The 18,821-nt window shown below is 39.4% G+C and overlaps 2 protein-coding genes across 2 annotated transcripts in view; both read right to left on the bottom strand.

The window, feature by feature from the left end:
• LOC144656582 (uncharacterized) overlaps window positions 1–18,821 on the bottom strand; it is a 432,902-nt gene that overhangs the window by 284,038 nt on the left and 130,043 nt on the right. The window lies entirely within an intron of this gene.
• Window positions 5,039–8,509, bottom strand: LOC144657094 (uncharacterized). The gene is made up of 3 exons (XM_078517386.1): window positions 8,202–8,509; window positions 6,430–6,575; window positions 5,039–6,189 (listed from the first exon to the last, which is right to left on the bottom strand). The coding sequence occupies exons 1-3, from the start codon at window positions 8,386–8,388 to the stop codon at window positions 5,878–5,880; spliced, it is 645 nt and encodes a 214-aa protein (XP_078373512.1). The 5' UTR covers window positions 8,389–8,509; the 3' UTR covers window positions 5,039–5,877.

Below are 18,821 nucleotides of genomic sequence, written 5' to 3'. Positions count from 1 at the left end.
ACTGGCGATGGAACAATTATTTTTGGTCTTTCTGCAAGTAAATCATGACATATGAAAGAAACGAAGGCCATTAAACAGATATCAAAGGTATAGGAATGTAGCCCTCCTTCTCTCGCGGAGAAACATTTATAATCTTGTCCCGAGAGCTCAGGCGGGCTAAAGTTTCGTTTACAATTTACGTTCATATTTATTTGTTTAATATGGCGATGGTTTTCTTTTTAACCTTTAGCTTTTTTAGATCGTACATAATCGTTTTTCAACAATCAGATCCAAAGACGGTAGAGCGGAGAGTTCACAAGCTTGGTAGATCTTTATCTTTACAAAGGTCGCAATTTTGTGGAGGCTCCGGTCCTTAACTTTACTAATCATCAGTCGCTTTTCCAGGTCGGTTCCCTCTCTACTGCAGACTGTAATTTCCAAATAGGTGACGAATTTAGTCATCGCAAGGTGCAGCTGTCCAATCTTGATTGGCAATGGTGCTGTGATGTTCACAGGCAAACCTTCTGTCTTGCTAGGGCTGATTTTAAACCCTACCGGCAAAGCAAATATATCAAGCCGGTCTGATTTTTTTAGTTCGACTCAGTTCACCGCTGAATTCGATTCGGTCCGCTTTCCAGAACGCTGTTACATACGGGCGGTAATTAATATGTGCCTCTGTCCGCATTTAGAAAAGTTTTGTGAGTTCAGATATAAATGGCTTTTTTAAAGTGCTACTACGATCAAATTTTCGATTTCCATATTTTTACATTTTCGTGTACAATAAGACTTTCTTACTCACCTTGCAAATTTTCAATCCATTACGAACATCAGAAGTCGTTTTGTTTTAACGTTTATTTCCGATATTTTATGGCCGCCATTAAACAACCTTGTTCCAAGGCTTGGTTGCGAATAGGGAAAAAATGACGTCAACGGCTAAAATACCTCACGGGTTGAAATTATAATAACAATATGTATTGAAAATCACGCGAAAAGCAACAAAAACTTTGGGCTTGTTTTTCGTGCAATTTTCTATGCTGATTGTTATTCTGTCACAGTTTCGACCTCTGACATAAACCCTCTATACGACGATAAACACTGCTTACCTTTTGTTGTACTGTAATTGTAAGAGGCTTTGAAGATAGTGCGAGACCGAAAATCCCTTTTCAACTGGATCGTCATCAAAGGGCCACTTGACTGCACTGTGAATGATTGCTTTGTTCCGGTAAAACTTCCCAATAACGTATTCAGGTGTGTTGAATTACCATCATACACGTAAAGCCTGTCATGATTGTTCGCCAGATTGAAAATCACAAATTTTGACCGGATATGATTTCCCGGTAAGGCCTTGATAACACAGCTGCAATACGGTCTGAATGGGTATGCACAGAGGAACTTATCCTTCCCCAATGAATCAAAGTGAATGGTCCTTCTGGCGACATCTAAGTCAAAGTCGCATCGTGTGCAATACACAGCTGTAAATTAGAATGCGATAATGTCAGACATGCGGTTATGTATAAAAATGAATTAGCAACACTTGTAAGATAAAAACAGTCAACTTGTTATGAGAAACGTGATATTGTTTAGGCTGTTTCAAAATAAAAGCAAATAACTTGGAAGCAAAAATAACGAACATATTGTTAAGAAGTAGAACATTAATTGTTCCAGATTACTCCTTGTGATGTTCTTTTATGTTTTGGAAGCAAGGTCGTTGGTCCAATCAAAATTGCAATGTTTTTTTTCGCAGCGGGAAAAAAAAACCCAACTCGGCGCCAAGTGGACAATTTTTCTTGCTGCTAGACACGTGAAAGTCTTCTCTAAATTATATAACCGACTTTCAAAATAATGTTCAATCCGTCGATGTCGGTTTCACACCCTCCCTATTCCGATTATTAGTCCCTCTGGATATAATCTCCTTCCATTCAAAATGTCCATGTCAACCCAGTAACGTCTTCAAAGAACATTGCAGTTCAATGTAAAATGGACAATAAACAAGTTTGCAAACCACGTGCACATCAATTAAATCTTTTCATCAGAGTGGCTTTTGCAATACTTCATTCATAAGATACTGTTAAACGCTGCATGTTAGCGAAACGGTTTTTATATGACGTTACTGAAAACCCCTTTTTGAAAAAAACGCAACTGTAAACAGCCAAGCCAAAACCCCTGACGAGATTATAAGCTCAGAGAGGTATAACCGGAATTTTATGACGTTTGTCCGATTTTTACCTACTGTATCTACCTTTTACTGTAAACAAAATATTTCCATGTTTATACATGTCATGACAATTATAAGCTTTTCATGCCGCAGAAATGTTTTCGTCTCCAATGATTTTATCATTCAACATCTTACCTTTAAGATTCCACACGACAATCACGAGCAGAGATAAATGTATCCACTTGCACATCGTTAACAAGTTCTTTCCAAACTTTGCTAGAAGAAAGAAACGACAGGTAAATAAAGAAGCGTTCTCAAGTTAAATACTAGGAAAAAAGATTTTCCGAGTTCCCCCAACGGGAGTCGAACCCATGACCTTCCCGAATACCGGTAGGACGCTCTGGAAGGTCATGGGTTCGACTTCCGTTGGGGAAACTCGGAAAATATTTTTTCCGAGTATTCAACTTGAGAACGCTTCTTCATTTACTTTCACTTATCGAAGTTGCCATTTCACTTAACAAAGAAACGACATTTATTAATTTATGTGCCATGTATAAATTCAACTTAAGGGTAGGGTGGGGTGCTTGATATTAGTTATCAGTTAAGATCTCGGCCATTTCTTATCATCGATTGACATCTTACCTATTTCTCAGCTGTCGGTTCTAATTTTGACAGAAAGCAGTTAGTTTTACCTCACCTTAATTTTACAGATTTTTTTGTTAGTGTAGACTATCTTTCGGTCTCGTGCGATTATTTACGAAGAGCATTCGAGTGCTTCGGATCTCTTACAGGAAATCTGGAACATTCCAAAGAACATTACAGCGACCATACGACTACCACTGCCAAATCTTGAAGAAGTCCGAAAAGGTCGAAAGCACATCCAAGCGCATACGTATAAGACGTGCATAAAGAAAGTCAGTTATAAGCAATAAAGTCAATGGAGGAAGGGTTACAAGAGACCAGTTATACAAAATAACTTAAAGAAGTAGAACTTTACACCTAAGAAAAGGCGCCACTATGTTGCCCAGTGAAAGAACGTCTGAGGGGTTTCTTGTTAACGGTACCAAAATAATGCAAGGCCCACTTGTACAAATTAAACAGCAGCGAAGTGAAGCCGGATCTTGGCGTAGATCAGGATCAGCAATATAGAGTAAAACGATAAACAAATGCAAGGCTGCTCGGACAATCAGCCTTGCATTTGGATTATCGGTTTCTTGTTGGTTTCTATGTGTTTTAGAATGTTCAGGTGTGGTTTTTGGCCAGGGGTCGTCTGTTTTTCTCAAACATTTCATTAAGGATTGAAAACGTTTTGTGGTCGAAAACGTATCAGAGTATTTCCGAGGACCTTACGACTCTTTTGATTTCCGACTCCTTTGATTACTTCCGACTCTTTTGATTACTTGCTTGTAATCCGTTTCAGTTTTTAAACTCTCTTTTATATAACTATTTCAAGTATTAGACATAAGTTTAAACTCTATTTTTACAACTATTTTTAAATTTTAGATATATTATATTTTTAGAAAATGTATTTAGCAGGGCCCCTCTGGATACCAGCCACTGTGCTGAATGGGCCACCCTGCATAAATAAAGTTTACCTTTACCTTTACCTATGATCTTACTGAAGATCAAAAACGCTTCATTATCAGCAAATGCGTAACATGTGAATTAGGAGGGACTTTTATTGGCATTGACCAGACAGCGGGTAATGCTGGCGTAATCAGGGTCACAAATGGCCCGAAAGGCTTCTTTCTAAGGTATCTCAGTTTAAGTCAGTGCCGCAAATGGTTTTTATCGCAATTGTTTTAATTTTTTTTCTTTATCGAAAACGTCAATAGGCGGAATACCTCCTATTCAGACCGGGGGGTGGGGCTTTTGAGGCCCGCCCTGACTTTAAACGCTTATAACTTTTTCACGATTCAGCCAAACCCTGCCAAACTTTGTGAGTTTATCTAAAATTTATCTGGAATTAATTTGGTAGCATAGGATGTTGTGTCAGGAACTTGACATTACCATGGCAAGGGAGAAGCGCGAGCCACAGTAACTTCTACCTTTACTGCTTTTTAAGTTATGAAATACGTCATGACGGCATCGCTAAATGTCATCAGGCGAGTGGACTGGGCCTTTTAGGAAATTTCGCGCATCTTTGTTACAGCCTTACTTGCAACCCCACGGCACGAGGTCACAATTTCAAAAACAGTACAGTGGAACCCCGTTAATACGAACACCAAGGGGACAAGCCAAATTGTCCGTATTATCGGGGTGTCCGTATTAAGCGGGGTTTCAGAAAAAAGTCACAAATGCATGTTTTATCGACACAAAGACGAAGGCAAACGTTTCTGCGGCAACAAAACGTTGTTAAGTGCCAATTTCTAAATTTACCAGAAATTGACCGTCAGTCGTCTAATTTCGAATTTCTTCATATCTTGCCCATTTTATCTCTATAGTGAAGTATTTTCAAAAATAAAGTTAAAAGTTTCGTCAGCCTTTTACTTTTGTCAAAATCGGGCAAAGTTTGAAATACGGCAAATGAGCGTCCTTCCGGTCACGAAACTAGCCGAAAATTGATCATTTTTATCTCGCTCGTACAAAAAAAAGCAGAACCGTCTGCATATGAAATTCTACTTAAAAATAAACGCATCCTTGCTCTTCATAATGCACTAATTTATTTGAAATAAGCTCAAAAACTGTTAACGCTTCAGCCGTTAGAAGAAACCCCATTTCTGCAGTTTGAAATTTTCGCAAAATTTCTCTACTTTCAACGCTAAAGAAACCCAATTGGTACGTTGAGTTTGAGCTTAAAATCACCATAGATTTGAAGCACATTTCTTGTTGTTTACTGTGTTAAAATCTTTCCGGCGGCACTAAAAAAGTACCCCGTCGAGAGACTAAAATGTGAAGGTTATTTTGACGTGACGAGACCGTGAAACAAACAAGCCGGCCGTCACGATTACTCTTCGTTAATTATCGCTTTAAAAATATACGAGTTCTAAATGCTTAACCGGAATGGTTTAGAGTCTGTGTATTTTATGTTGAACCGAACATCATATTACTTTGTCAAATAACATTATAATATGTTCACTTAGAAGACATACAAGACGGGAGATATTCTGTTGATGTGTAATTCGAAACTGTTTACATTGGTTTGCTAAAATTTACACCAGTCAAGAAATCAGTGAATATTCAAATTTACTTCATATAGCGATCGAGTTTAAAGACAACAAAGAATATAACGTTCGAAAGAAAAAACTGAATTACATTAATTCACTTTGAAGCGATCCCTTGCCGGATAAAGGTACCAGAGGGCAAACAACTGTAGTTTGCGATAAACTGCCTAGGCGACAATTTGTTGCATAGGCAGTATAAATATTTCTGAAAGTTCTATAAACACGCTTCGTCTCTGAAAGCTCATCCTACGTGAAGCCGTATTGACACGCTAAGAAAGTACTTACCACAATTATTTGACCTGTAGTGCCAGAATGTCTTTGTATAAAACGGCCAAATGTTAGCCTGCGTGTGAAACGCTTGAAACTATGTGACTAAAACAAATTGTTTGCGTGATTAAAACCGCGTGGGATCTGGTAACAAAACAATATCGCAACGCAACAAAAAGTTGAATACTGTATAAAGAAACGACAAAACTCCTGGTATTTGACCTTAGTTAAGGAAGATCTCTTCAAAATACCACAAACATTCTCGGCCTTTGGGAACCTTTCTGTAGAGCTTTTCACAAATGGGGAGCGTTATTAGGCGAAACTACTTTTAAGTACAGCTGACACAATCTCGCTAGATCGCTGGACATAGCGCTGCCTTGTACGCACACTGACTTCGCCCCATTCCAGCCAAGGCCTTCCAAGCGGCTGGATCTGACAGTGATTGAGGAAAATATTAAAAGCTTCTCTTGGTCGGGCTACCACCCTTGCAAAACCACTTTCTTCTCCAGAGGAAGAAACAGTACTGGCCGACTCGGGAGAAAATACAGGGCTGTCATCGGAAATCGTCATCCGCCCAAGTCCTGCTGTGAGATCCTCATCAGAAGCAGCACTGATATCATCTTCCTGCAATCCAAAGGTGCAACATTTCCAGCTTAGAATATGAATAAAAGCTCTATTGCTCTTAATTCATTTCGGTGGGCCAGGGGCTGGGTGTTTAAATAGGGTGTCTCCCCCTCCCCCTCCAACTTCCCGCTCTTGAGTCACAAGCCAAAACAAAAAAATAAAGCGCTAGAATAAAATAGCAAAGGAGCGCTGGATTTGCTCCTGCACGGAATACACGAACGGTCACTGACATGATATTACCTCTTCCTGGGCAGATTTGTCGCCCTTTTCCTGTTCTTCTTTGTCGCTTGGCATTACAGAGGACTGTATAGGCTCGCTGATATCTTCACTGACCGTCACACGTGACATAATATTGATCAAATATTCTCTACACTGCCTGCAAATAGCTGTGAAATTGTAAAAATATATCTATATATATAAGCTACCAATAGTTGTTACATTCAATATTTTTTTTAATGTTGTTTACAAAGAATTCCGCAACTCAAACCTGAGGGAGCCTTCCGCATTTCCGAGAAACCCGTTTTTTACTTATATTTACTTATCCACACTTCCTGTAAAACTAGACAAACTCGGCAGACACGGCGTAATCACCAAGGGAAAAGCCCTGGGAACGAGGTTGACAACGTAAAGAATTTTATAATGCGTTCTTTTTTGCCAATTACCGTATTATCTCGATTAAACGCCGGACCCCGATTAAACGTTGGCCTCGAGTAAACGCCGGGTCAAAATTGCTACTTTTTAAATAAACGTGCGCGCTGGGGGGGGGGGGGGGGGGGGGGGGGAGTTGTTGGAGCAACTTGGAGGTCCCGGCGTTGATTGCAACATAACGTCTCCAATCCGCTATAATGTACTTTTGGGTAATTATCAACTTTGGAGACCCAGGGACAGATTTTCGGGGCAAGACGAAGATAAAAATCGCCCCGCCCTGACAAACGGCCCCTTGGTCTCGGAGATCGGTAACAATAAATCAATCTGAAAAATTGACAGAAAATTATCCGTTAATAAACGCCGGGCCCCGATTAAACGCCGGCTTCAAATAAATGCTGGGTCCACCAAGCCAAGTTTGAAATAAACGCCGGGGGCGTTTTATTGAAAAAATACGGAACTCCAGTTTCAAATCATTTTTTGCGGTTTTATCGCTTTGCACCGGTACTAATAAACGTTTTCCCAAAGTTTGGCACAAGTATAACTAACTGAGGTCACGCAAAAAAGTAATTTCTCTGTAACCAAAAAAATTCTCAAAAACGTGGTAGTAAAAAACGTGAAATCATTTGAGGTGCCAAATAAAAAAAAAGAGTGTACCATAAAAACTGTTGCAGTAAAATGAGAAACTAAAGCCACCCTATATAGTGTTTAGAAATTGTCCAAATGATCAGCTTCTCGTTTCTGGTTGGTTTCTCGGCTTTGAGGTTTACTTTTAAAACAAACTTTCCACTTTTTCAAAAATCTATGAACAATCAATTATCAAATCGAATGTAGCCTGCAAGGGAAGGCTTAAGGGTGAGGTCAGATGAAATGACACGCGCGGAACGCGAGATGCTTGCGAGGGCGCTTTGCACTGGCGCCACGTGCTCGGAAGATCTCCATTTTTCCTCTCCTTTCGGTCCTTCTCGCTATTGTTAAAACAATGTATAATACGTACGCGAGCCTACTAGTACATACTAGTTATGCAACGCTTTCGAGTGGTATACTATGGAATATCCCACGAGTCACTTGTACTTTCTCGGTATACACACCCACAGTGAGCTTTTGGACCAGAAGACTTGTGGGCAGCCATTTCAGAAGGAATTGTACAACGGGACTTGTTGTGCCGCCACCTGGTACCAAATAAATCGCGATGGCGAGGGCACACCGTCATTTTCAGATGCGACTCTTCAATTTCAAAAAACCTAAAAATTGTTGATTGAAAATTCAGTCAACGAAAGTAGTTGTATGCCGAATATATAAAGAAAAAAAAGAACGATAAACGTAGTGATGTGGTTGTAAGGCTTATAAGTGCTATATAAGCTTACCTGCGCGAGTAAGCAAAAGCTTTGCTTCGCTGTCCACCCCAGAATCGTCGCTAATCTTGCAATACTCAAGATGAGATCGTACATCTTTCCTGCAATCGCTGATCGCAATACATGCTACATTTGCCGGGTTGAAGGAACTTGGACCGCACGCATCTCCGACGAAGCAAGAGTAGCCACAAGATGCCATAAAGGCTTTAATAAAACCACGAGGAACGACAATAACGGGTGTTATGGCAAAATTTACAGACTAAAAGACCTACAACCACAAACTCACAAACGTAAAGACAACGGAAAGACTTTGGGGGTCTGCCAAAATTCCACAGCGTAAGTGTCACGCAATCTTATCGAAACAAAAGAATTTTGAAGTGTCAAGTTACGACCTTTGCTCCTGTCTTCGTTGTTTACACATTTCGAAGTAAATAACATTCATGGCAATTGGTCAGCATGGCACTAATATTATTTGGGATACTGTTAGATTCAACAATTAGATTCAACAATCAAGTGCAAGACGTCCAAGACTGTATTCATTTCGCAAATCGGGTAAGTTTTGTATCTTTCCGCTGAGAACGAAAAAGAGAGAGAAGGAATTGATCGTTGTACGCTATTTATAACTTAATTATATTTAGAATTTGCACGAAAGGTATTGTTCTATTTCACCAAACAATGTTAAATACTATTATCCATCCTCATAGATATCTCAGGAGGCATTTTCCTTAGAAACTGGCTATAGTTTGTTATAAAACTGTGTTTAGTACATCGGCGCTTGTTTGTTTTACGGCCTCTTCACGCGTCAAAATAACCTTCACATTTTAGTCTCTCGACGGGGAAATATTTTAATGCCGCCGGAAAAATTTTAACACACTAATCTACAAGAAATGTGCTTCAAATCTATGGTCATTTTAAGCTCAAACTCAACGTACCAATTGGGTTTCTTAAGCGTTGAACTTAGAGAAAATTTGCCAAAATTTCAAACTGCAGAAATAGGGTTTCTTTTAACGGCTGAAGCGTCAACAATTTTTGAGCCTTTCTCGATTAAATTAGTGCATTATGGAGAACGATGATGTGTTTATGTTTGGGTAGAATTTCATTTGCAGAGGTCTCTGCGTTTCTTTGTACGAGCAAGATGAAAATGGTCAATTTTCGGTTAGTTTCATGACCGGAAGGACGCTCATTTGCCTTATTTCAAACTTTGCCTGATTTTGACAAAAATAAAAGGCTGACGAAACTTTTAACTTTATTTTTGAAAATACTTCACTATAGAGATAAAATGGGCAAGATATGAAGAAATTCGAAATTGGACGACTGACGGTCAATTTCTGGTAAATTTAGAAATTGGCACTTAAATTGTACTTTAACTGTGACACATGCAAACTGTGAACGAAAATCTTACGATCTAGTCAGACACTCGAACTAAACTTTAATAAACTCCGCAACAGTGGAATTATTTAAAAATGTCGCAACTTTACTATATACGTACAAGAAATAAAACGCATTTCAACAGCAACAGAAAGTTTTTTATAAAGTTTCCTTTGTATTGAAACTTTGACCATAAACGTTCTTAAACTCTACAACTGAACTCATTTGAAAAAGTCGATAACTTTACTTTGCACGGAAGCTTTTAGATTGCGGCCCAAGCAGGCAGACGGAAGACTCGACAAAACCTTTGCAAGCCACTGACGCTATTAAGCTACTCTTTGTTATAAATTAAAATCGTTTTAACGAATTCTTTCATTATTTTACCAGGGTGAAGTTAGCAAATGATTGTGACAATGAACATTGACCGTGCACAGATAAACAGTGTCCGTAAAGTGGGGTTGACAATGCATAAGAGTTTGTCACTGGGGACACGGAAAAGTGTCCGTTGTCCGTATACACGAGTGTCCGTATAAAGTGGGTTGATTTTAGAGAAAATGTATGAGGTTTTCGTCGGGACCAACGAAACTGTCCGTAATACCGGGGTGTCCGTATTAAGCGGGTGTCCGTAAAGCGGGTTTCCACTGTAGTGCTTATCTAAATGGCCCCATACGCAAACATTTTATACTTGTTTCTTCCAGTGAATATTATTTTAGACCGCAAAATGCCCCAAATCTTTTCGATTTTCAGACGTTTTCCTTTAGCGACAGAATCAAAGTCAAAACAAACGCTCGCAAAGCGTGCCGTTCGACCATATAACACCAGATCTTAAGGAGTTAGGCTGGCTCCCCGTGAGTAGTTAATTATCTGACGTTTACGGTAGGTATTCTTGGGTTTAAATGTGTCAAGGGACTAGCGCCCAATTATTTGTGTGATCGCTTTGTAACACGTTCTGTTGTGCATGACTGTAACACGAGAAAGAAGAACAGTTTCAATATCTCAGGTTATAAATCGGCCTCTGAACAACGCACGATATAGCGCTATTACCCTTTGGAATTCCTTACCACGTGCGGTTAGACTACGAGCAGTCCAGAAAATGGGACGATGCGGGGCGAGGCGAGAACATTCTCGTCTCCATAGCCCTTTCGTTTCTCTTAGCCGGTTTGGCACGAGAAAACGAAGGGCTCTGGGGACATAGTATTCTTGAATTAATTCGCATTTTTTTGATTGGCTGTTTTGGAACAAAGAATTCCTTAACGAAAGTCGAAAACGTAACTACTCTCTCATACATTCTTTTGAAACGTCATGACTGCATACATGAAGACCGGAAGTCCTAGAATCTAGGACTGGAAATCCTGTGTCCCCCAGAGCCCTTCGTTTTCTCTTGCCAAGGCCCAGCCGGCTAAGAGAAACGAAAGGGCTATGGGGACGAGAATGAGGCGAGTAGCGAAAAAAAAAAATGGGACTACCGGCAAAGCCACAGCGTTTGAATTAAGCGTTGCTCTCAAAACGCAAAAATATGATTGGCCTACGCTTGGAGCGTTGACAGCAAGATGTCAACACGTTGTCAACACTTGCGTGTCAAATTGCGAAGCGATGGGAGCGGAAGCTTTTGAGTTCTTGGGCTCCCGAAATCCGTTCTCGAGGCTTCTTTTGTCGCTATAATATTGCATCTCTGAAGAAAATTTTTGAAAACAAAGGGCGGCGAAGGCCTTATATAATAAGGACAACAGTAAAGGATGTGAGAGAGAAAGACGTCTGGCAGAATTCGGCTGTTTAATTGACAAATTTCAAAACAAACTCCGACGCTCCGGGAAGAACTTTCACTTCGCGAAGAGAACACAGCGCGGTTTAAAAAAGTACTCGATGGTCGACTTTTTCCGCCTGAAATTGTTTACAGAAGCTTTCAAAATTAATTCAGTGTATGTGCAGCAAGTTTGCCAAAATACTGAGCGAAAATGTTAGAGACGAATTCAACCAAATTAATTTTATTCTTTATTTACCCAAAGCAACCGAAGATTCCCAAGGAAGAATCAAAGACTACTGAGGACTACTGAGGACTGCCGATGATGACCCGAAAAAAATAGAACTAAGGCATTGTGAAGACTTTGTTTGTTAAGTGATCACGAGTGATCGACGGGCTAATGCTTGCCATGTTCACCTCCCTGACTGCTCCAAACAGTGAGCACTGTTCCTCCTACCTTTCCGAGTCTCGTGTCAGTTTCTCGCGGCTCAGGCAAATACCACGCTTGGTTGACATACGCTTGTTAGGAGCAGGGCGAGACAGCTAAGTCCAGCTAAAGTTCACCTAAGACAATCGGATCTCTTACTGCCAAAGTGCACCCAAAGACTAGTGATGACTGCTTTTCTTTAATTGTGAATAAAAACTTAACAACGGAGTGACATAAAAAAATGTTATGCATCCGAAACTTCGAATTCATGGCACGTCACCATTCCCGAATCCTCCAACCCTTCCTTTTTAGTGAAGCTAAAGGGAATAATGTTCCCACGAACAAAAGGTTCAGACAAATCCTTGAAAGCCTTCCCTAATCTTCTCAAATGTCCGGCCTTCTTCGGCATCCCTCGGGTGTTCTTCTTTCACCTTCAGGTTCGAGAGTTCTTCGGGGATCTTCGGGTTTTCTTTCTGCAATCGTCGGAGAACCATCACTCAGAGTATATTCGGAGTTCGGACAATTTTCGAAAAATCTCCGGAATATCTTCTGAGTGCATTCGGAGTATCTTCGGAGGATGATCAATCACTTCGAATAAAAAAAAGCTAGAGTAGGCTCTTCGTTTGAATCGACGTATCATACTTTAGATTGGCAAAATTCTTTTGATTTACAAGAATTAAAAGACATCGTCGTGATCGTACTGCCGGTAATTTAGTGTTTTGATATCTTGTTTGGCTGCCGGTCATTATGCAATAGTGTAAGTTTACTGAGTTCAAGGAAGTTAACCGTATGCGTTCCATTTTACATATAAATTAATTTGTCAGTCAATGCCTTGGACATTCATGTCTGATTTATGATGTTTTGTTAGCATGTTTGTTTTGTTTCTGACGTTATACATGGCATACGTACAAGAATTGGGTCACAAAGAAAAAGAATTATAAGCACCTCAGACGATGTCTTAAAAAAACTTTGATCTGCATGTCTTGTAGGATTTTAAAAATGTTTAGAGAGTTTAAAAAAAAAGGATTGCTTTTAATTTGTACTGGACGTTTTGTATAATTGTCCATAGCAGATGGCATGAATTATACTCTTTTACTTAATTCTAATTTTAAACTGGACATGTTAATCAGAATACGAAAAGTACATTTCATGTGGCGCTAAGAACGCGAAACAGCGGAAAATTGAGAGAAAAGCGGCGAAACGTGATCCTCGAGAGCTTCCTCTGTCTTTTTTACCATGATCCGTTGATTTGCTCGTGCGTGGGAGTCTAAAATGCTGACAACTAATTTTGCGATTTTTAAAGAGCGCTATTTCCCGACACATAATTTCGAGCTTTTTGTCATTTTTCGACATATGTGTTGTGAATTTGGATATATATTTTTTCAAATTTGTTCAAATAGATAAGCGACCTCGAATTATTCGCTACATTTTTCGCTGTTTTGAAAATTAAAAGACGCGAAAATTTCATGTAATGACCTGTAATCATTATATAAAATGCATAGTTTTTCTTTTACAATTATTGGGAACAACTGGTTTGGGAATTTTTTTGGTTTTTTGTGGACGATCATGTCTGGTTTCAAAAGTTCCAATAAAAAAGGCAACTCAGCCGATGCTTTCCTTGCAAAAAAACCTTGATCTATCTAGTCAATTTTCGAAATATGGCACGAGAGAGTTTAAAATGATTACTTTTAGACTGGATTTTTTTTGTCGTTCATAACATATGGCGTGAAATTCATTCAATATAATGCTCTTAAAAATTCGGTTTCCAGTATTATATCTGATCTTTCGACCAAACGCAGGCTAGCGCTCGTTATTTTAAAATATTGAGTTTAATGCACCTTTCTGCGTTTAGTTTAAATCTTATAAGAGTAAACCATTATTGTTTTTCGTTCTTATTCCAAGCTGAACATGTTTATCAGAGTACGATCGAAGTGACGGAAAAATCGAAAGGCAAGGGAGAAGCGCGAGCCACAGTAACTTATATCTTTACTGCTTTTTAAGTTATGACGTACGTCATGACGGCATCGCTAAATGTCATCAGGCGAGTGGACTGGGCCTTTTTAGGAAATTTCGCGCATCTTTGTTACAGCCTTACTTGCAACCCCACGGCACGAGGTCACAATTTCAAAAACAGTAGTGCTTATCTAAATGGCCCCATACGCAAACATTTTATACTTGTTTCTTCCAGTCAATAGTATTTTAGACCGCAAAATGCCCCCAAATCTTTTCGATTTTCAAACGTTTTCCTTTAGCGACAGAATCAAATTCAAAACAAACGCTCGCAAAGCATGCCGTTCGACCATATAATACCAGATCTTAAGGAGTTAGGCTGGCTCCCCGTGAGTAGTTAATTATCTGACGTTTACGGTAGGTATTCTTGGGTTTAAATGTGTCAAGGGACTAGCGCCCAATTATTTGTGTGATCGCTTTGTAACACGTCCTGTTGTGCATGTCCGTAACACGAGAAAGAAGAACAGTTTCAAAATCCCAGGTTATAAATCGGCCTCTGGACAACGCACGATATAGCGCTATTACCCTTTGGAATTCCTTACCACGTGCGGTTAGACTACGAGCAGTGCAGAAAATGAATGACCGCTCGAAAAAGGGGACGATGCGGAGCGAGGCGATAACATTCTTGTCCCCATAGCCATTTCGTTTCTCTTAGCCGGCTTAGCACGAGAAAACGAAGAGCTCTGGGGACATAGGATTTTCGAATTAATTCGCGTTTTTTTTGATTGGCTGTTTGGAACAAAGAATTCCTAAACGGAGGTCGAAAACGTAACGACTCTCTGATACATTTTTCTGAAACGTCATGACTGCATACACGAAAACCGGAAGTCTTAGAATCAAGGACTGGAAATCCTGTGTCCCCAGAGCCCTTCCTTTTCTCGTGCCAAGGCCCAGCCGGCTAAGAGACACAAAAGGGCTATGGGGACGAGAATGAGGCGAGTAGCGAAAAAAATTGGGACTACCGGCAAAGCCACAGCGTTTGAATTAAGCGTTGCTCTCAAAACGCAAAAATATGATCGGCTTACGCTTGAAGCGTTGACAGCAAGATGTCAACACGTTGTCAACACTTGCGTGTCAAATTGCGAAGCGATGGGAGCGGAAGCTTTTGAGTTCTTGGGCTCCCGAAATCCATTCTCGAGGCTTCTTTTGTCGCTATAATATTGCATCTCTGAAGAACATTTTTGAAAACAAAGGGCGGCGAAGGCCTTATATAAAAAGGACAACAGTAAAGGATGTGAGAGAGAAAGACGTCTGGCAGAATTTGGCTGTTTAATTGACAAATTTCAAAACAAACTCCGACGCTCCGGAAAGAACTTTCACTTCGCGAAGAGAACAAAGCGCGGTTTAAAAAGGTACTTGATGGTCTACTTTTTCCGCCTGAAATTGTTTACAGAAGCTTCCAAAATTAATTCGGTGTATGTGCAGCAAGTTTGCCAAAATACTGAGCGAAAATATTAGAGACGAATTCAACCAAATTAATTTTATTCTTTATTTGCCCAAATCAACCGAAGATTCCCAAGGAAGAATCAAAGACTACTGAGGACTACTAAGGACTGCCGATGATGACCCGAAAAAAATAGAACTAAGGCATTGTGAAGATTTTGTTTTTTAAGTGATCACGAGTGATCGACGGGCTAATGCTTGCAATGTTCACCTCCCTGACTGCTCCAAACAGTGAGCACTGTTCCTCTTACCTTTCCGAGTCTCGTGTCAGTTTCTCGCGGCTCAGATAAATACCACGCTTGGTTGACATACGCTTGTTAGGAGCAGGGCGAGACAGCTAAGTCCAGCTAAAGTTCACCTAAGACAATCGGATCTCTTACTGCCAAAGTGCACCCAAAGACTAGTGATGACTGCTTTTCTTTAATTGTGAATAAAAACTTAACAACGGAGTGACATAAAAAAATGTTATGCATCCGAAACTTCGAATTCATGGCACGTCACCATTCCCGAATCCTCCAACCCTTCCTTTTTAGTGAAGCTAAAGGGAATAATGTTCCCACGAACAAAAGGTTCAGACAAATCCTTGAAAGCCTTCCCTAATCTTCTCAAATGTCCGGCCTTCTTCGGCATCCCTCGGGTGTTCTTCTTTCACCTTCAGGTTCGAGAGTTCTTCGGGGATCTTCGGGTTTTCTTTCTGCAATCGTCGGAGAACCATCACTCAGAGTATATTCGGAGTTCGGACAATTTTCGAAAAATCTCCGGAATATCTTCTGAGTGCATTCGGAGTATCTTCGGAGGATGATCAATCACTTCGAATAAAAAAAAGCTAGAGTAGGCTCTTCGTTTGAATCGACGTATCATACTTTAGATTGGCAAAATTCGTTTGATTTACAAGAATTAAAAAACATCGTCGTGATCGTACTGCCGGTAATTTAGTGTTTTTGAGATCTTGTTCGGCTGCCGGTCATTATGCAACAGTGTACGTTTACTGAGTTCAAGGAAGTTTACCGTATGCGTTCCATTTAACATATAAATTAACTTGTCAGTCAATGCCTTGGACGTTCATGTCTGATTTATGATGTTTTGTTGGCATGTTTGTTTTGTTCGTGACGTTATACATGGCATACGTACAAGAATTGGGCCACAGAGAGAAAGAATTATAAGCACCTCGGACGATGTCTTTAAAAAGAACCTTGATCTGCATGTCTTGTAGGATTTTGAAAATGTTTGGAGAGTTTAAAAAATGATTGCTTTTGTACCGGACGTTTTGTAAAATTGTCCATTAGAGATGGATTGAATTTCAGCCATTGCAATATAATGACGTTGAAAATTCACGACAAACTACTTCACGGGAAAAGCGCCCACGCTATTGTTTAAGATTGCATTAGATTATAGCCTTTTAACTTCTAATTCCAAGCTACGAACAGTATATTTCATGTGGTGCAAGAAAGCAAAGCGGCGACAAATTGATAGCAAGGCGGTGAAACGCAAACCTCAAGAACTTCCTCTTTCTTTCTCAACCGTTGATTTGCTCGTGCGAAGGATCTGAGGAAAAAGCTGACAACTTAATTTTGCGATTTTCACAACACGTAATTTCCGCACTTTTTTGTCATCTTGTACGTTAAATGTCGTGGATTTGGAGATTTTTTTTTAACATATGTTTAAATAAATAAGCGACCTACTCGAGTTAATCGCGACATTTTTTCGCGCCTGCAGTCTTTATACAAAAAGCATTGCTTTTCTTTTACAATAATTCGATAATTCTATATTTCATTTGGAGCCAAAAATAAAATTGAAAAAAGTCCGAATTCTTGAGAAAACTTATTGGTTTTTATTGTTTGTTTTTTTTGTTTGTTTTTTCGGCCGGTGCCATCATTGTAAATTAGCATCCATAAAGTTTTAGACATCTGTTGTCGCAGTCTCTTTGTCAGTAAACACTTAAGTTTTTTTAACCCACATTTTGCTAGACCAATAATGTTAGGGAACATGCAACTAGCATAAATTCTGGCTGTCACTATAATCAACACATGCCTTCGAACCGCAAATTATACTCCGCCTTGCGTCTATTTCCTTTCCGGCCTAGAACGACTTCCTTAATTGTCGAGTCTTTTCTGAATGCAATGTTTCAGTATAAATTCAGAACTATCCGCAGTTAATAGCTGCTGTAAGTAGCCTGGTTTGGAAATCGTTAAAAGAAAACAAGAAAGAAAACACTTTCCCTTTGCCTGTACCAGCTGTACAGCTATGGGAGAGTGCGATGAGGCTGAATACTTAAAAAAATATGTTCGGACAAAAAAAGGTGTAGTCTGTGCTACAAACAGTTTCTCGAGTTAAGATTATTCTGTTGGAATGAACCTTAGAAAATTATAGTTAGATTTCGTGAAAGAGCAGGTACCGGTTTTGTTGTTTATATCGGTGTTAATTTCTTGAGTTTCATTTTAGCTCATTTTATTGTGTGGCAGTCATGAGCCTGGCAAGCTAGTGATTATTTTTTTTGTTTTCGCATATCTAAGGAATGGTTTTTAAAAATTACCGAGGAATTTCGTTGGTGTCCTTTTCGGAGCAAAAATTTGAACGTGCGCCTTTAAGATACTGTTAACTATGGAGCAATCAGCCATCTAATTCGAGACGATTTTCTTCTTTTTACTCTTTGGCGAAGGCCAGTGTTTCTTGTTTTACTGCAGGCTTCGCAAGCATAAAGCATTGTTTGAATTTATATTTCGCAAATACCGGAAGGTGCATATGAGAGGTGAAAATGCTTAATTTGTCAGAATGACCTTATTCGCGATCTTATTATTCAAATTTAAAGTGTTGACTAGCTCGCTCTAGGTTTTAAAATTTCAACATCTGTTTCTTGTGTTCCCTTTTATTAGCCCTTTACTCGAAAGTCTTCCTTTTGTTTAATTTTATTTTCCAAAAGTACCATTTTCACATTTTGTTCCGTTATATCACAGGTTGTTTTGAGCAAAACCATGTTGAATTTTAACAGGTACTAAACTAATGCTAAACGCTGTTATGAATCGACAGAATGCCCACATTCATTGTATAACTAGCTCACCGCTTGTCTAACAGTGAAGAATTTTTACAGACTCATAACTTGCCACCTTCAATCTCGCAAAAACAAAATTTGAATGCTTTAAAGCGCGAAAGGAGTGGTTCTTCCTTTGTGTATTGAGGTATGTCATGATCAGCCATTTCGACTTAAAAGGGGCGAATGTGTTGAACTGGCAAACCTCAGTTCTTTCTCCTTTTGAATTTTTATTTGCTCGTTTTCAAAGTTTCTCTTGATTGAGTGTGGAAAAAATTCGGTTGCGACGGTATTGTGCGCGGTACATAAATTAAAAATGTTGAAAATGCGTTATCTATTGAATGTTTGGATAAAGTTTACACTTCTGCTATGCAACGAAGGGCTAATTGAACAAACAGCATCACTGAAATTGTTGCCGGAATCCTTGCAAAGATTAGGATTAAAAATGAAACTTCAAAAGAAATTATGTAAGGCTGATACCTTATTCGCAACCCCTATATTCCATCTGATTATTTCGATAAGACAACTGACTCCAATCTAGCTTCATCAGGGCTAGCTGTTTGACCAGCCTTGCATTTGTTTTAAACGGTTTTGTCGGTCTAGTTTTCCTATATA

This window comes from Oculina patagonica, chromosome 6 (genome assembly GCF_052425735.1).
Source record: "Oculina patagonica isolate OP01 chromosome 6, crgOcupat, whole genome shotgun sequence".
NCBI lineage: Eukaryota > Metazoa > Cnidaria > Anthozoa > Scleractinia > Oculinidae > Oculina > Oculina patagonica.
The sequence above is the reverse complement of the archived record's forward strand: the minus strand, read 5'-3'. Positions and strand labels throughout refer to the sequence as shown.